We start from the raw sequence: 17,192 nt of genomic DNA on the forward strand, positions 1-17,192 counted from the left end.
GCATGGTTTTTTTCTAGATTTGTTCTCCTATGAAGAAAATTGTTAACATTTAACTAACCTTATTATTTTTTTTTTTCCCTGAAGCATATTCAAGCCAATTTCAAAGTTGTGGCATTCATACCCAAAAATCTCCTCTAAAGACACCAGTTCCTCGGAGATATGCTCCAGAACCTGTGTCAAAAAATGTGAAAATCTCGAAGAAAGAAAACCCTGTAACAGAAAAGGAAAATATTCCCAAATCCACACGTGAAGGTACTGTAAGACACTCCTGTCCTCCCTTGGCATGAATAGTATGACCTGAGGTTTACTTTGTGTGGTCCTCACCTAATCTGCACTGTTTAAAGGAAAGTAGAGGACACGATTACAGTTTTGTGATATTGATTTCTTTTTGTGTGGAGGAGTTGTGTTCTGAAAATATCTGCTAGATCACTTATCAACGGGACTTAAATAGGGAGATGACTGTCATCTGAATCAAACTAAGTTTAGACCTGGTTGGGTTGCTGGCACTTAAATACATATATTCAGAATCTTTGAAAGTACTTTTGGGAAGCATTAATTTTGTGGACAAGTCACTTACTCTTAACTAACTAAAGACTTAATGACAGTATTGATCTAACCTATAGTGTCTCGACATGATTGCTCACTGAAGTGTTTTCTCAGATGAAAAATTGAATGACCGTTCATTGTCAGGTTTAAAGAAGAATATATAGAATAATAAAAAACTTGAGATCTACTCAATAACTCAGTCATTATCACTGGTTGAATTGATTTTTTTCTTTTCATAAAAACATGCATTCATAGGGTCTCTAGGCTATCGTAATGAAAATAGCATCTGTAAAGCAAAGGAAGTAATTTTCTTTTACTGCTTTCGATCAGTTTAGTGGCATGAAACTCAGTTTTGAAGATTTCATCAAAAAATAAAGCATCTTTTTTTTAGTTGGTTGTGTTTAGAATTGCTTGAGGATCTAAGATTGAGGAAGAACATTTAAAAGATCCAGCCATTGTACTCTATCATGGACAAAATGCCTGTTTATGTCATCATCAGATCCTTCCCAGACTGCTGCTTCTATCTTTTTTGCAAAGCTGTCATGTATTTCTATTGTATTGTGGGTCCAGGAATAAATGAAATGAGACCAAGGAAGAAGAACAAATCTGTGACATTATGGACAGAATGTTTCTCTGTGACTCAGTGAATTGCCGTCACAGTTTCATTCATCTGTTTTCTGACTTTGCTAATGTAAAGCAGTCATAGTAAGACAGATTACTGTGAGTGGTTTTACGTGACTTGTCTTATCTGAAGTAAATCTGTATTTTAAAATTTAAAAAATTATTTGGTGATTACTATGTAATAGTGAAATATCTGGAAAGGAAAAGAAAGTATTAAGTATATTGAACAAACTTAACAGTAAATGTAACTTTCTTTTTTTCTGCCTTAGGTGAAGGGAGACTTCTTGACCATATTCTGAATTCTCAAGAAACGCCACTGAGGCAAACTGAGGTTTCTGAGAAGGCAACATTAAACACTAATAAAATGAGCTGGCATTCTGAGAGAGACAGGTGAATAAACGTAACAATCCAAAAGTGAGGAAGAATTTTTGTTTGTTTTAATGAAGTCGAGAAAGATGTGTTAGATATTGATGGTGCAGTAGTCACTGGCATGGTCCTTGAGTCTGACAAAGCTGTGCTTGAAATAAAACACTGGAGCACTGTTATTTCTGTGCTACTTTTGCATTTTTGTCGTAGTGAAGGTAGATGAAAGCTCGTTGCTAAGGATAGTTCGTAAGACCTTTATTAGAGGTCAGTGGCTGTCACTTGGAGTGCTTTTCTGTCTTCTGAGTATATGTCTTCTATTGCAGCAGCTTGTGGAGTAGTGTCAGGAAGCCAGCTATACAGGCATCGTGTTAAAGTGGAATTGCCCTTGTCAGTGAGATTCCAAGCTGCTTGCTTATGGGAGCTGTATGAGAACACTTTGCTGGGAAGGAGCAGCATCAGCCTACCAGTTTCTAAGCTTTAGAGTGAGTTAGGCAATTTTTTTAGCCATCCAGTCTGAAACATATTTTCTCCAGGCAATAAATAGTTTGATGTCATACTTTCACTAATATAATGAGAAACAGCTGCATAGATACTGTCTTATTTATGATAGTATAGACAAAAATATGAATTGCTTCAAGTGGAAAGGTATCCAAAGTCTAAATACGGCTCTATTAGATCTGAATTTTAGATGTAGTTTCACTGTTCAAAATACAAGAATACAGCTCAAGGTGTTGAGTGGTAAACAGAGAAAACCCAATAACCTGTCTTTAACCTCAGGTAAAAAAGCAACTTCCATTTTATATAAAGGTTTGGTATTCTTGCACTTGAAATTGATGCTCAGTTTCAAAGTTGGCTACTTTCTTGGGCCACATGAGGAGCCATGAGACTTCATCATGAGTGTTTCTCCCATCAGGCATACTGCTTTGCGTACAGACTCATTCCCTGCTTTTGAAAGCTCCTTCCAAAATTGCAGTTCAATTGAGAAAACAGTGAAAAAAGCAGATGATTTACTTCAAGATCTTGGCCAATTGAGAAGAGAAATGCATGACATGCTACAGGTAAAGTCCATGTTAGCAGAATGACCAAGAGTTTGAATAAGGGGAATAAAAAACCGTCGAGAAAAACTTAAAGGTCTGGTATCAGTAAAAGTGTTGCCCTTGCTTCTACCTCTGTAAAAAGACTGACATTTGTTTGCAATTCCTTGAAATATTGCAGTCTTTGTATGTGGAAGGGCTTTGAGCCTGAGTAGTGTCTCAGTGAGTATGCAATGGAGCTAGACTGTAGAAGCTCTTACTGCCATTCTACCAAACATAAAACAGGTTAAAAAAAAAAAAGTGTTTTATTTGTTTATTTGTTTGTTTTAAGGTTTCAGATATTTTCAGTGCCTGTTTTCTGCCTGCTCTCTTCCTGTGAAACTGGAGCTACAGAGCTGATGTAACATTCCCGTTTGGGAAAAAACAATGTTCTAGTTATCTGCAGTCAACTTTAGGGATTACTTAAGCTACTTCCTTTCTCATTTTGCCATTTCTTTTTGTAAAGAGTGCTGTTTCCAAAGAATTGCCTGGCATACATCATTGTATTGTTTCTCATGCTAATGATTCTGTACCTTTGGTGCTAAAATGGTTCTGTGCTGGCAACATGTAACTTGTATCTAGCTTTTGAAAGCTGAGGCTTTTATTTGTTTGTTAACTTGATTCCATGTGGAAGCAAGGTATACCTGATCATTTAGCCTGTCTGCTGTGGTCCTCTCTGTTCTTGTAAATGTAAGCAGTGGGAAAGAAGAAAAACTTGAATATCCAAGGTTTGTGAATTGGCTTGGAATGTAATAGAGTTGATTCTATTGGTTTGTTTCTGTGGTTGAAGGTTTCAGCTTGCATATTTTCCAAAAAATATTGTGTATTCTGTGTCAGTTATTGGTTGCGGTTATATTTAGAAAACATAGCTTCATCTGTCATAGTATAGCTAATGCATTGTTTCATAGCTTTTATAAGATATTAGTGTATTGCAAGTTTAACTGTTCTTACTAGTAAGAAAACCGATGCCATATGCCCCATTTATGTTGCAAGTATTTGCTTATCACTATTGCTAAAAACTTAATCGAGTAACAAACCTTAGTATAGGCATCAGAACAGGACGAGATGGGAGAAGGAATGGCAGGTGAGACACAGTTGACATAAATGGTTTCAAATCTCTTCTTCTTTCTTATGGAAAAGGTCAATAGGAAGACAGATGATGACTTCAGCAAATGTGGAGTTGAGTCAATTAGTTAGCTATTGACTTCTCGTCGTTGAGAGATTTGTGGAGTGAGAAAATAAATGCTTGGGATAAATGACGACTAGCTTTGTTATACAAGCGAATGAAAGGCCTGAATCAACTGAGACAGGTTGCGATGGAACAGAAGGTGGTGCTCTAATCCAAAAGAAGCGTGCAGTGAGATTTAGTAGTTCACAAGGAATTCATTGTGCCCATTTAAATTATCAAATATCTACTCTAGTTTTTACCTTGACAGATCTGTCTTTAGATAAGTTTCAATAGCTCTTCTTCTGTCTTTTTAGGAAGCAAATTCATGGAAATCAAACATGCATGATCTTATTAAGGTATACCTTGGATTTTTATGTTTTTTTTAAATACTGTAATACTGAAACAGTTTTGAATATGCTTGCAATGAGATAACAACATTACAGTAACTATTGCATATCTGTATTTTTTTGAAAAGGTTGCTGTTATGTACAGATTACATTATTCAAAGTAAGATTTAACTTGTTCTTTGACTTGTCTTATACAATCTTAGTGAATGACCTTGAGGGAATAATACAAATGTCAGGCAGACAGCTGCTGTCTGAAGTGGACATAGTGTGGACTGTTAATATAATTACCATTTCATGATCTGGGTCTAACTGGCAAGTCTACAGCATTTTACGATTGAACATGTATCTGTATTTCTTACATTTTCTCACAAATTTCACCTGTCTTATTGAGCTAGTATTTGTGAAAAAATTTAATTTTAAAATTAAAACCTATATAAAATGGGTAAATGATTTGGTATATTGTCCTTTTCTCACCAGGTAAATCCAAGATCATGGGATCAGCGTCTTGATTTCTGTTTTGTTATGTCTATTGTGCTTTGGCAGTACACCCATTAGAACATAAACTTTTGTTTAATTCTGATTTGATAAAAGAGTAGCCTTAAAGCCAAAACTGATTGGTGATCTGTGAGATTTTTTTTCTTCTGTTCATTCAGTTGATGCTTTCAGAGTCTACTCAAGTTTGGGATTTTGGTTTTGTTTTGGGATTTCTTTTTCTTTATGTACATTTATCACTTTTTAAATTTTTTTTTTGTTTCCTTTCTGGAAAATTAAGCACTTGGGGATCTCTGGGTTTCATCAGGAGTGTGAGAATGAATGTGAGAACTGTAGTTGTATGGCTCCTTGTTTCCTGTGTACTTGTGTCCCTTCCTTTTGTATTTAGCAGCTAATATATGCTTGATTTTTATCTCTGTAAAAGGGTTCTGCAAAGTAAAAGGCTAATAGTTGCTTTGTTGTTTCTTCTGAAAAGTGACAATCATCAAAGGGGAGAGGATCACGGTGCTGTTAAGGGGTTTATTTTGTTGTTGTTAAAACTTAAGTATATTGCTTGGTATTTCTTCGGACAGATTGACGCCGCATGAGTGCATATATTTAGAGGACTTTGGTTTTTATTATGCTTTTTATTATACTTAAATACTGTTACATGGAGAGATTTGCATGTAATACTTCATGTATCTGCCATCTTTTCACATGCTTATTTGCTTCGTTAGCATTGCTTCTCATACATTACATAATTTAGCATTTGAGAGCTTTTGGATGTATTTCCATTTGCTTAACTTTTTAAATACATTTGCAACATACTGAATGTTCTTGAGTAACTGAAGTTGATGATAGTACATGTGGACCATATTTCCTATGATGGGCATTGATTTGATAATAGAGTAATAGGAATTCTCATCAGTGTGTAGAAAATTGAGATTACAATCTTTGATTAAAATCTAGTGGTTCTGTTTCAATTTTAGTCAAAAAAACCTACTGTTGCATCTCCTCTTCCTGAACATCATCAGCTCAATAAACCGTCCATCCTTCAAAATGTTAAAGTGCCAAAATCTATACTGAGGGATGCTGAAAGGGTATTGAGAGGAGTACAAAACAATAAAAAAGTTCTCGAAGAAAATTTGGAAGCTGTTATTCGTGCAAAAGATGGGGATGCCATGTATACTTTTATTAACGCCTTGACTACAAACAGGTTAGACCCTATTATTCTGTGCTTTGTGTGACTACTCATTGTATGTGCTCACCTTTTACCACCTCTTTCAATTTTTTTAATTCCGTGCATTAAAGAACTAGTGCAGTTCCCTGAAAAAAAGTATTTATTGATTCTTCTTTGCGATCATGAGATGATTCTTTTGAACATCAAATGTTTTTTCACCCTCCTGATGTGAATTGAACTTTTTGATGGATACCTGTTACTTCTTGGTATGAGCTATACTCCAGAACTTAAATCTGAATTCTGAGACTCTATCATCTGGACAAACTGCTCTGCTGTCATGACAGGGGAGCATGTAGCTTTTTATAGACAAACTTGCATTAATAGGAAAACTAAGCAGTGATTTCATAATTCTAAACAGAAGAGGTTTCATTAACCTGTAAAATGTTACAGAATTAGTCATCCTACAGCAGATCTTTGGCTTTTGAACTTTTGCTTAGTTCTGTTAAATACTCCTGCTTGAATCATAATGAAAATTTTCCTGTTAAAATGTTCCTTAATCTTGTGTTTTCCTGAGGAAGGTAACTATTCCCTTAATGTAAAGATTTTTTCAGGCATGATTTCTGCTATCATTATCTTTTAGAGGAAGTAGTAATTTTTGTCATTTGCTTTTTGTTTTTTGAGATGGAATGTTTTTGTTGCCTTGTTTTTTCAGTTTTTGATCAAAATAGGAACTGATACATGGCTGCCACTTATTCATAGATGTTTGTAACAGTGATAGTATATACAAGCGGGGGGGGTGGCATTTGCAGGTGGCATAATGTAAGAACAGATTTAGGTTTGGGAAAGTCAGATAGGGTATGCTTATTGCATTTTGGACACTGTAGAAGTATATAATCTTACTGTCTCTGTGTTCTGGGTTTCTCTTTTTATAGTGTTTATAGGTCACTACTTTCCCAGGAACAATCTGTGCAATTTAAGAAGCACTGACCTAAAGTAGTTCTTTCTTCTATTTCAGAGATGTATTGGAAGAGATTCGTATCAGAAAGACTGTGGATGAGTGGATTAAGGCAATCAGTGTAGAAATCCAGGTATGGCTGGAAAAAATGAGTACAGGTTTTTGTATTGTATTTTTCCACCTTACATTGTTCTTTCATGTCAGTAGTTAAACATGATTCACTCACAACTTGAAAACATGAGAAAACTGCTTATTACTACTAGCATCTAGTATGCTATAATAAAATATTTACCTCTGATTTTAAACTTTCATTGCTTCATGAAAATCACTGGTCACAGTTGCTGGCTAGCATGAAAAACAGGCCGTTTCTCAGAACTTCAAAGTTATCCACAGACTCTTCTGATAGCCTTGAAGATAGAATCTCCTTTTATTATGTTTATGATTTATCTTCAGGCTGAAATGGCAAGAAATGATTTGGAACAAGTGAAATATGATCAAAAGGTCCCATGGATCAAGAGAGCCCAAAACATCAAGGCTATGAAGACCAATAAAGAAATTAAAGCAAAACCTCAAAAAATCCAAGAATACTTGACAAAGAAGCCTTTATCTGCGGCTAAGCCATTGCAGAAGCAACCAGAAGATAACATGAGCAAACAGAGGTTTAGAACTTACTTTTCTTCTGAAAGTTTGCAGAGGAAAGAAAAAAGGGCAGCTGTGAGTTCCCAAGTAGTTGGTTTCTTTTTTGGTAATGACTGCTCTGCTTTAGATTGCAGTATTCATGTGAAAAATTGTTTGTATGTGTAACTGTAATAATCTAAAATTAAAGTGATAGCCCTGTCCGGTGGATTTCTATTGTCAGAATTGTCCTTGTTTTCATGTGCTGTAGAAGCCTAAGCTGGGTGTGTATAACAATGTAGAATTCGTTGTCGTGTTACCGATTTGTCTTATCCAGCACCTGCTATTTTATTCGGCTGTTAGTAAGCTTCTTGTATGTATTCTGTATGCATATGTGTGCTTGCAATTTATACTGTTAGTTGCAGAACTTCTTACTTTTTTTCCTTTAGGTTTGTGCAACACTACTGATGTGTTCAAATCTTCATACATGAAGAATTGTAATGGCTTTTTTTTTTTGATATGTGTCAGGGACCTGGAAATGGAAGTGCAGTGGTACAAAACGAAGACTATCTTTGTCAAGTTTATGGGAAACCAATTTACCAGGGCCATCGTAGCACACTTAAAAAAGCACCGTATCTGAGATTCAATTCTCCCTCTCCCAAATCTAAACTTCAAAGACCCAAGGTGATAGAGTGTGTTAGAGGTAAGTAATTCTTTGACGTGAACAACATGTTCCTTCCCAGTTTTTGTATTAAGAATTCCTGTGTATATGAAGCTATTTAATCGTAGTTCACCTGCTCTTCAATTTAAAGCTTAAGCAACTGCAGTAGGCTTCCTAGAGAGCTGGTTGATGCCCCATGCTTACCAGTGTTTAAGAGGCATTTGGAAAATGCCCTTAATACCATGCTTCAACTATCGGTCAGCCCAGAAGTGGCCAGGCAGTTGGACTGGATGATTGTTGTAGGTCCCTTCCAACTGAAACTATTCTATTCTGTTCTATTCTAAAAGATGCTCTTTCAAAACTAAAAAATACCAGTAGCTTTTCAAATTTGCTCAGTGTGTATCTCACTTACTTTAGATTGTGAAATTAGTACTTATTTCTAAATTTAATAAACATATTAATATATATTTGTTGTTGCCCAAGTCTTAAAGAGCTGAATTACTAGAAGTAATGACATAAGGACCTGAAAGCTGAGTGTGTTGAAAAACTAACTCAGCTTTTGATAAAGGTTACTGAGAGATGTATTCTTCATGTCAGGTGTATCCAGTCATCATTTAAATGATTGATTCATTCAGAGTTAAGAAATCTACTGAGATTTGAAAAATTATGGAAGCTTGGTATTTCATTTCCCACTTCCAATACATTAACTGAAATACGAAAATTTAAATTTATGGGTGTGAATATGACACCTATTAACTTGAAATATTGAGAGACATGTTAATCGGAAGCATTGGTTAAGTTCACTAAATGCAGGTAACTTCTTTTGTTAGTCAAGTCAGGGTTAAAAGCAGAGTATAACTTTTTTGTACTAGCTTGTTAAGGTTATTTAATTGTTTGATAACTGTTATTAGTTGATTAGTAATGAATTCTATTCATTAGTTTTGTAGGGAAAGTGTTAGGAGCAGAAGATTCTAATTTTCAAACCTATTAAAAATGTGTAAAAATAAAAAAGTGAAACTATATGATATCTGACATAGGTAAGCGTAGGTAAACTTTATGTTGAGTTAGTAGAAAGTAATGTTTTAATTGGATCTGGTTTATTTCCTAGTTATCTTTTCAAAATTTAACTGATTCTTAATACAGAAACTAAGATTAACTGATATGTCAGAAAAACTAATGTGTATCCTCTCTTTGCGGGAGAGTGTGAGCAAATTACATGATAAAAGATAATGATGGAGAGAAAGAGAGTGTGTTAAGTGTAAGAGGCTGTTAAAGTGATGGTGGGCCCAATCGAGTTAATAGGGTAAGCCTCAATGGAAAAATATTAGTTGGCTTCCCTCTACTCTTCTTGCACTTACGCTGTTGTTACCCATGCAGGGAAAATAAACTTGATGCAATCTTAACTGTCATGTTTAAAAAATAGTGTCTGAGGTTTTTATTGTAACTGTCAAAATACTATATTCTATATGAGAGATTAACATGAGAAGGCAGTTGCTTGATGAGACCATGTTTTTAGGCCATTAAAATGTATGGTATAAAACATATATATGTCTTTGAAGACAAGCACTGCTGGTTTTGGGGACTTTTTTCTTTGACATTATGATGTACATCCACAGTGCCAAATCCTCAAAATAGTACAAAAATCTATTGTTAAGCTTAGCATAGTTTTTATGCCATTTCCTGGCACTTTCTTACGAGTGCTTTGGAGCCCAGTTGCGATCCATTAAGAAAAAATGTTATTGGTAGAAAGTATTTGCAAGTCTTATAACCCTCCTGGAAAATGTGGGTTATAGTCCTGGCAAAAATGTAGAAGACTTTTCAAAACTTACTTTATTTTCAAAAAGGTAAGAACTTGGTATATGAAAACTGCTAGTCTTGTTGCTTATATTTTTTATTTGACCTCTTTTGAACCACTTCTTTTTTTGTGAAAAATGCCAGTGTACTCATTTGAAGGACCAGCATGAAATATCACTCTTAGACTACTGGCTATGCTGCACACCTGTAATCTAGTTTATTCTGTACAGATTCTTTTAAATAAAATGTGTGCTAGTAAGAACTTATTGTAGCAATAACTATGATACAGTGACCTCTAAGATTTGGATTGAGAACAGACACTTCTTTAAAAATATTTAATCAGCAGTTCTGTTTTTGCTGAGTCCTAAATGACATTTTTCTTCTATGTTTATTGGGCTCTTGTCCTTTATAGAGGGTCACAACCTTTCCAGGGAGGCCAATTTCATCATTCCAGAAACAATGCCTTGTAAAGAGGCAGAAAAAGTGCCCTCCCCAATCTAATTATAATAAGTAGGTAATTTGATCATTTGATACTAACTGTTTTCTACCCTTACGGTGTTTAATTCAGTAGTGTTAGTGAAATTTAGAGGTACAGGTTACATGCAGTTGTAATAAGCTGCTCCTGTGCTTTAGCTTGTTTTCTGTTGGAGGTGAATAGAAATGAGAGAAAACTGTGTACTGGATCGATGCTGCATTCAATCTTCTGAAACTCCTGCATGTGAGAAATACAGTTTAAAAGCTATTTGCTTGAAAACAGAATGAACTCTGGATAGCCTTTACCCAAAGTGATTCTCTTCCAAGTCATTAAGTCATACTACAGCCATACAGCAATATGTGTGTTTGGAATAATAAAGCCATCATAAAATTTGTTTCTCTATTTAACATCACACTGCAGTTACGGAAAGTTATGGTTTTGTCTCTATCATGACTGTAAATAAAATAAGACACCCCCTTGTATTCTTACCTAAGGGAAGAAAGGAAGAATACAGATTTTTTTGCGTGTCACTTACAAGAACAGCACTCCAATGAGTATGTGTCCTATTTTCAAGTTTTCTGATTTTAATGGCTTTAGGCTGAGGTCAGCCTTTGATGCTGGCATTACTTGTCTTTGACTCCTCTTATAAGACAGTTGGTCAAGCTGCTTAATTTTTGTGCTTTTCTACATCTTGCCAATAAAATGGAGAAGTAATATTTCTGTGTTTCACATGGGTCTCATGAAGACAAAATAGTTAAATGTTTTTGAGGGCTGCTGTTTTGAAAGATGCTGTTATGGCAGGAAAGTGTAAGTAATAAAATTAGAAACAGATCTGTACTCCTCTATAGCAGGAGTGTAAATAAAATGAAACAAAGTTGAATGAGCACTTTAAAACACCAGGTCCTTAAAAAAAAAAAAAGAAAAAAAAGAAAAAAAAGAAAGAATCTTGCTTGCATTAGGCATGGTTAGTTCTTTCCTTCATGGATCTGCACCCACAGATTCCCTTCCTGGCCTTGATGTACCGTGTGATAAAGGCTGAAAAACTATTGGAAGTCATTGGCCTTGGGTTTGATTGGCTGGAAAATCCAGACTTATTAAATGACTCTGTTTTGTTAGAGCAATCCATTGAGCTTGTTTTAAATTAGTGTTAGAATAAGGATGTTTATTTAAGACTGAAATGGCCATCTGGAGAGTCTCTTTTCAGTCACTTTATAACTTTCTCAACCATTTTCTTTGCAAATAAACTATAGTGACTAATGCTTGGTTTCTTCTGGGAAGTTAGAAAAAAAAAATCCAAATAACACCACTTTTATGAGTTAAGAGAGCATTTCTAAAAAAAAAAAGGTTGGAGTTGTTTTCTTGCATAATTTGACCTGATAAATATATGTAAAACACCAGTTTTTTAAAGCTAAGTTTAATTAAATGTCTAGTTTCTGCCCAGTGCAAATAAACTTTTCAGGGGGAAATGAAAAGTTGAAAGCAATTAAAATGAGGTGCTGTGTGTATACAGTACTTAATCATTCTTACTGTGAGAACCTTGTTTTTACAAGTTGGTGGTATTACAGATATGTTGCCAATTCCTGCTTTTACTCAAAAGTTCAAGGCCAGGGGGGACTGCTAGATCATGTGGTATGACCTCTTCTAAATCACAAGCCACTGAACTGTATCTGTTTATGTTACTGAGTCCAGTAATTTGTCTTTGACTAAAGAACAGTTTTTCTGTCTAACCTATGCTTTGCGAAAGGCACGTGTTCGTCATTTAAAGACATCAGAAAATCTGCCCTTAATTACTTCTTCCCATGGCTAAATACTTTATAGTTCAAAAGTAAATTGGACGCTTCAAATTTAGTATCTGATTTATAGTGACTTTTTGGCTTCAGTTTTCTGCTACTTCAGTTTCCAGGTGATCTTCCTTAAAAAATGAAAAAGGCCTTTTAATGTCCAATCTATTTTGATATTTACTAAGATACAGAATCAGTACTGAATGCAGTATTATCATATATGGAAGACTTCTCCTGCTCCACCTCACTGACATCCTGTTGAGACATCTGAGCATTACATTTCTCCCTTTGACCGCAGCATTGTATTGTGATTTCTCATTGCATTACTTATCCGACATGACCTTAAAGCCTTTTTCAGAGACACTTCTTTCTGACCTGTATTTTCTCATTGAAGAGTTAGGACTTGCTGTTCTTGTTTCTAGGCTTACAACCCATAATTGGTGTGTACAAAAATACCACTTCTTGAGTGGATTGCCTTACTTGCTTGTCTGCTTTGTTAAAAGTCACATTATCAATCTTCATTATCCCTAAATTTTATAATCGTTGACTTTTATTCTTCAATTAATTAAGAAGCTATTAAATGTGAACAGGGCTTGTTGCCATGTGTTAACTGGCCATTAATACGGGAAGGGTGATGATTAGAAATGACAGAGGAGTAAGAGAATGTTTTTCAGCTGTAGTGAAGATATGCAGTTGGTTACCAATGTGATTCTTTCCAGGTTCATTTTCCTAATGCCTACAAAATAGCAGTAGAAGCACTTCTGTTTGATTCATGACTGTTGACTCCTTTTTTGGGGATGTTTCAGGCAGCTTTTATCCATTTAGATTGAAGTTAATAATTCCCCTGATAATATCCATTGTTTGCAAAGCATGTAGTTTGAATAAGACCTTGCATGACTGTATGGTGAGAAATGCAACATTGCAATAAATATTTCTTCTCTGCTATATGCTTAGGCATTGTTACATACAGATTACTTCTAGTTAGCTATTTAACAAAACATTTTCAAAATTGGACTAAAAAATCAGTGCTTCCTTGACGTTGCGAGTGAAGATTTACAGGTATTAGTGGTGCCTTTATTTTCCAGTAGCAGTGAGTTGTTAAAAAAGGAATTTGTAGATTATGCCTGTTCCTTTGACTACTTATCAATATCGTGGCTGGAGACAAACTGCATGTTTATAAAATTGAGGCAGTTAATCAGATGAACAAGAGATCAGTTTGGCTATATTCTATATCCTGTCTATTTTTTTATGCCAGGCTTGCATGCTGTTCTAATGCTGTATTTCAAGCCTAAATCATGGGTTTCTTCTTTCCTGCTAAATCGCACATTTCATTCCAACCTACTACCATCCTTGTGTCCTTTTCTTCACATTTATGTGCCTTTATTTGCTAGACTCAGATGTTCAAAAATTGTAATTTTAATTCCTTGCTGTCAATACCGTGATATCTAACTCAGCACTTTTAGATTCCACCCTTCCTGTCTCACTCCCTTGATCCCTTCATCCCACAGCAAAAAACTTCTAACTGTTTCAGTTGAAGGGCTTAAATTAGTAGTGTGTGATACCATTCTGTTTGCACACACATTGATGACGCATGGTTTATCTGCTCTTGTTTCAGGTACAAAGGTGAAGTCAGCAAGAACACAGACTTCTCGCACACAGAAGGTAGTAACCGTAACCAGCCCTAAGAAACAGCATCCTTTATATGCACTTACCCAAGAAAATCAGTATCTCTTTAGTCCAAGTCGAGATGTACCTGCGGTCTGCGGTCCACTTGAAGGTCACCTAATTCCTATGGCTATTCCACTAGGTAGGAGCAAATAACCTGTTGAAGGGATGTGTGAAGGTTAATTACTGCTGCCCTTCTAATGGGAAATATACCTGGGGAAACAGTTTAAAATGTTCTGGTTCTCTTCATTCTTCATGCTGGATGCCTGGCGACACCCTGAAAGAGCAATTATTTGCTTAGCTGTTTGGTACGCTTTCCATTTCTAGGGTTCTTGTTCTGGCTTTAAGTTTGGTATCTCTGTAAGCAGGAACTGAATCATTAGCCCTTGGATTCAGCATTTATGATTACTTCAGCCCAACGATTTCAGCAGGATTGTGCCAAACACACTAAATTAATTGTCATGGCTTCTGTATTTTTGGACCTTCAATAGAACCTTTATATAGGCCTTGTTTGGGAAGGGTTAGTATTATATTTTATTTAAAGAAGATAATTATTGGAAAAAAAAGGGTGTCTTGAACAAAAATTTGTTGGATGCTATACTTGTCTAACAGTATTTTGAATACAGTTAAGAAAATGTGAAGCAGGAGGAAGCCTGGTATGTAATTTTTGAAAGGCAAACCCAATGTAGTTCTTCTCATTTTCAGCAGTAGGTGTCACTGTAGTCAAGAAAAATGAATAATTACAAAAAATGGCAGTGTTGAGTTTACACTTGCTGCTGGGAAAGCCTTAAAATTACGTGGTGAAGCACTATACTTTAGTTAGTGTTAATAGGAGGCTTTTTAATTGGTTTGTAATTGTGCACGAGATCTCAGTCTGTCTCATGTGAAACACAGACACACAGAATTTAATTTTAATTAATTTATTAATTTATTGACTTTGGAGATTTATATATATCTTTAATTATTTTTAAACTGTCCTTAGGTCAAACCCAAATTAGCGACTACTCACTGCAGCCTGCTGGAGTAGTTATAGGTAAACCACACCCTGTTACAGTTACAGCCTCTCTTCCTCAAGTGCCACCAAAACGACCAGATGAGACAAAAAAACCAAACATAGCTGTAATAGAGATGAGATCAGAGAAAAAGGATCCACCTCAACTGTCTGTTCAGGTACATGTCAAGAGTGATTTATTTTAATAAATGCTAACTAAATACAATCTCATCCATCAGTAACTTACTTTGACATCAGTAGATGGTTTTCAGTAAGCATTAGAAACATATAGAATGGAGGGACCAAAAAGTTGTCAAGATATGCTAATATTTTTATTCATATTTTAACAATTACCTTTATTATTTAACCAAAATAGAAAACTAGTTCTTCCATAATTCAGCTATGCAGGGTGTTTGTAAAATACTTCTATGTTACATTTTGCTTGTTTTAAATGAGGTTTTTGAGCCAGTACAAACTTTGAATAAAAAAAAAGTATTAAAAAACCCATCAGTTTTCTTGAATGAATGCTTTAGCCTTTAAGATTCCTGTTTCAAGCATGATAGTCAACCCAAGAATTTCACTCCTGATTAATCAACCATTGCAGTCCTTACCTAGTGGGTTGGGGTTTTTTTATTTTTTACATGAGTCTGTTGTCAAGGAAGTTAATGTTTCTTACATATTCATTATTATGGATTCAAATTGTTGAGAATATACACACTCCTACACACACCTTTCAGATACAAATGATTCATGGAACTCAAAGTTAAATACAGGTAGAGTACGTGGCTTGTTCCCTTGCTGTATCACTGTTTTCCACCCACATGCATTTTGCTGTTATGTCACCCAGTTCTTAAATGTTTAAGGTGATATTTTTTTTTGTTATTTTTCCCCCCAAAAGAATTAAGCAAGCATTTAAATCTTTGTTCTTAAAAAAAGAAAACAAAAACATTTTGATGCTGTAATGGACTTGGTTTTACTACAAACTATATTGTAATACAATTTTGCCTTTATTTTACCCTACCAGGTGTATGACAATGTGAAACCAATAACCAGCCTACACAGTGGCTTGTAGGGCAAAATAGTGTAAATGAATTGCAAGTCAAACACACATCTGCTATATAAATGGTTACGGGTTTATTCAGCTTTTGTCACATGCAAGACAAAGTGTCAGGGAATTAGAGAACAGGAGAAATCAGGTACTGCAAGAAAAGGGGTGAATATTTCTGGCATTAGTTTTTGTACGTTACAGTATTTTGTTTTTCAGAACCAAGTTATTATCAGATACAGGTATGAGAAAAGGAGGTCACTGAAGTTTAGTGGCTCAGTAGCAAGTGAAAGAGAGAATCTACAAAGTTCAACGATAGTAGCCGCGCTAATACATAGATTTTCAGATTGGTGCTTTTTTCTGCCGTAGGTGTTACCAAATGTAGATATTGACAGTATTTCAAGTGACAGCATGAGTGTAAACCATGTTCTTCCAGGCTCTGAACCTACACTTCTTCCTGTCGATGCTGTAATACAGGTATTGATTGGTCTAAATGTCTGCGAATTCAAATTTGTTAAAAAAAAATGTTAAATTACTACAAAGTTATTTCATTATCTTGTTTTAGTTAGAGAAATTAGGCAGTTCCAGGAAAAATGGAGTAATTATTCTGAAGAATTTATAATGTGAGGTATTTGTTTAAGAAAATGAAAAATTGCAGCAAGACGTTCTTCCAAGATTAAATCATCACCATAGCAAAACCCTAAGAAAAACAGAGTTTCTCTGTCCTGTTAAGAGTTGTAATCCCTTATTGGCCCATGTCTGTTTTATTTATACTGGCTTCAGTGTGCTGGCATGAAGACTGAGGATGTTCTTCATTCCTCCGTCAGCTCCTTGGCTGTATTTGAGTTGTTAGTGGCATGTATGTCTAGCCTGTTCACTGGTAGCCTGTTGTGTGTGGAGCTGGCCAGTCTACTCTATTCTCTTTCCGTATAACTTTTCAGAAGTGGAAAGTAACGAAAATTTTTGTGCAACTAAAGGCTAACTGCTGCATGCTGAATGGTAAGGTTGTAAACTAAAGCACATGTTTACAGGACGGCATATTGTTTCTTCCAGTGGACTTCTGTCTTGTGCATTGCAGAGACTGCACAGTGTGAAGGCACGGTGATGCAGTGATTATTTTTATATAGTTATTGTATCTTCTGTTTACCCTGTGTGTTAGCTGCTATTCTGATTTAAGGAGTTAGGTCCTCCAGAGTCCTGTAGTCAAGGTATTCACTAAGAAGACAGAGACCGTGGACTAAAATAGTGATTACTAATATTTAAAAATGATATTATTAAATAACACTGTAGAAATCGCACATAAGTAAGTTGCCTAAGACACTTGTAGACTCTTGTGTGCTATGTTTTACAGTATTTTGTCTTACTGATTTTTTAGTAAGAGTTACCGGTATTGCCCTAGAGCTTTTAATGGTGAGATATTCCATCAGATTTGGTAACA

General features: G+C 35.3%; 1 protein-coding gene across 1 annotated transcript in view; it reads left to right on the forward strand.

The window, feature by feature from the left end:
* The window catches only part of KIAA0586 (KIAA0586 ortholog), a 73,332-nt gene that overhangs the window by 7,281 nt on the left and 48,859 nt on the right, over positions 1–17,192 (forward strand). The window contains exons 8-18 of the mRNA XM_059819288.1: positions 85–252; positions 1,437–1,557; positions 2,447–2,591; positions 4,089–4,130; positions 5,582–5,808; positions 6,788–6,860; positions 7,181–7,441; positions 7,871–8,045; positions 13,669–13,860; positions 14,701–14,888; positions 16,124–16,231. Coding sequence (XP_059675271.1) covers positions 85–252; positions 1,437–1,557; positions 2,447–2,591; positions 4,089–4,130; positions 5,582–5,808; positions 6,788–6,860; positions 7,181–7,441; positions 7,871–8,045; positions 13,669–13,860; positions 14,701–14,888; positions 16,124–16,231 — 1,700 coding nt within the window. The remainder of the gene's footprint in view (positions 1–84; positions 253–1,436; positions 1,558–2,446; positions 2,592–4,088; positions 4,131–5,581; positions 5,809–6,787; positions 6,861–7,180; positions 7,442–7,870; positions 8,046–13,668; positions 13,861–14,700; positions 14,889–16,123; positions 16,232–17,192) is intronic.

This window comes from Gavia stellata, chromosome 7, assembly GCF_030936135.1.
Source record: "Gavia stellata isolate bGavSte3 chromosome 7, bGavSte3.hap2, whole genome shotgun sequence".
NCBI lineage: Eukaryota > Metazoa > Chordata > Aves > Gaviiformes > Gaviidae > Gavia > Gavia stellata.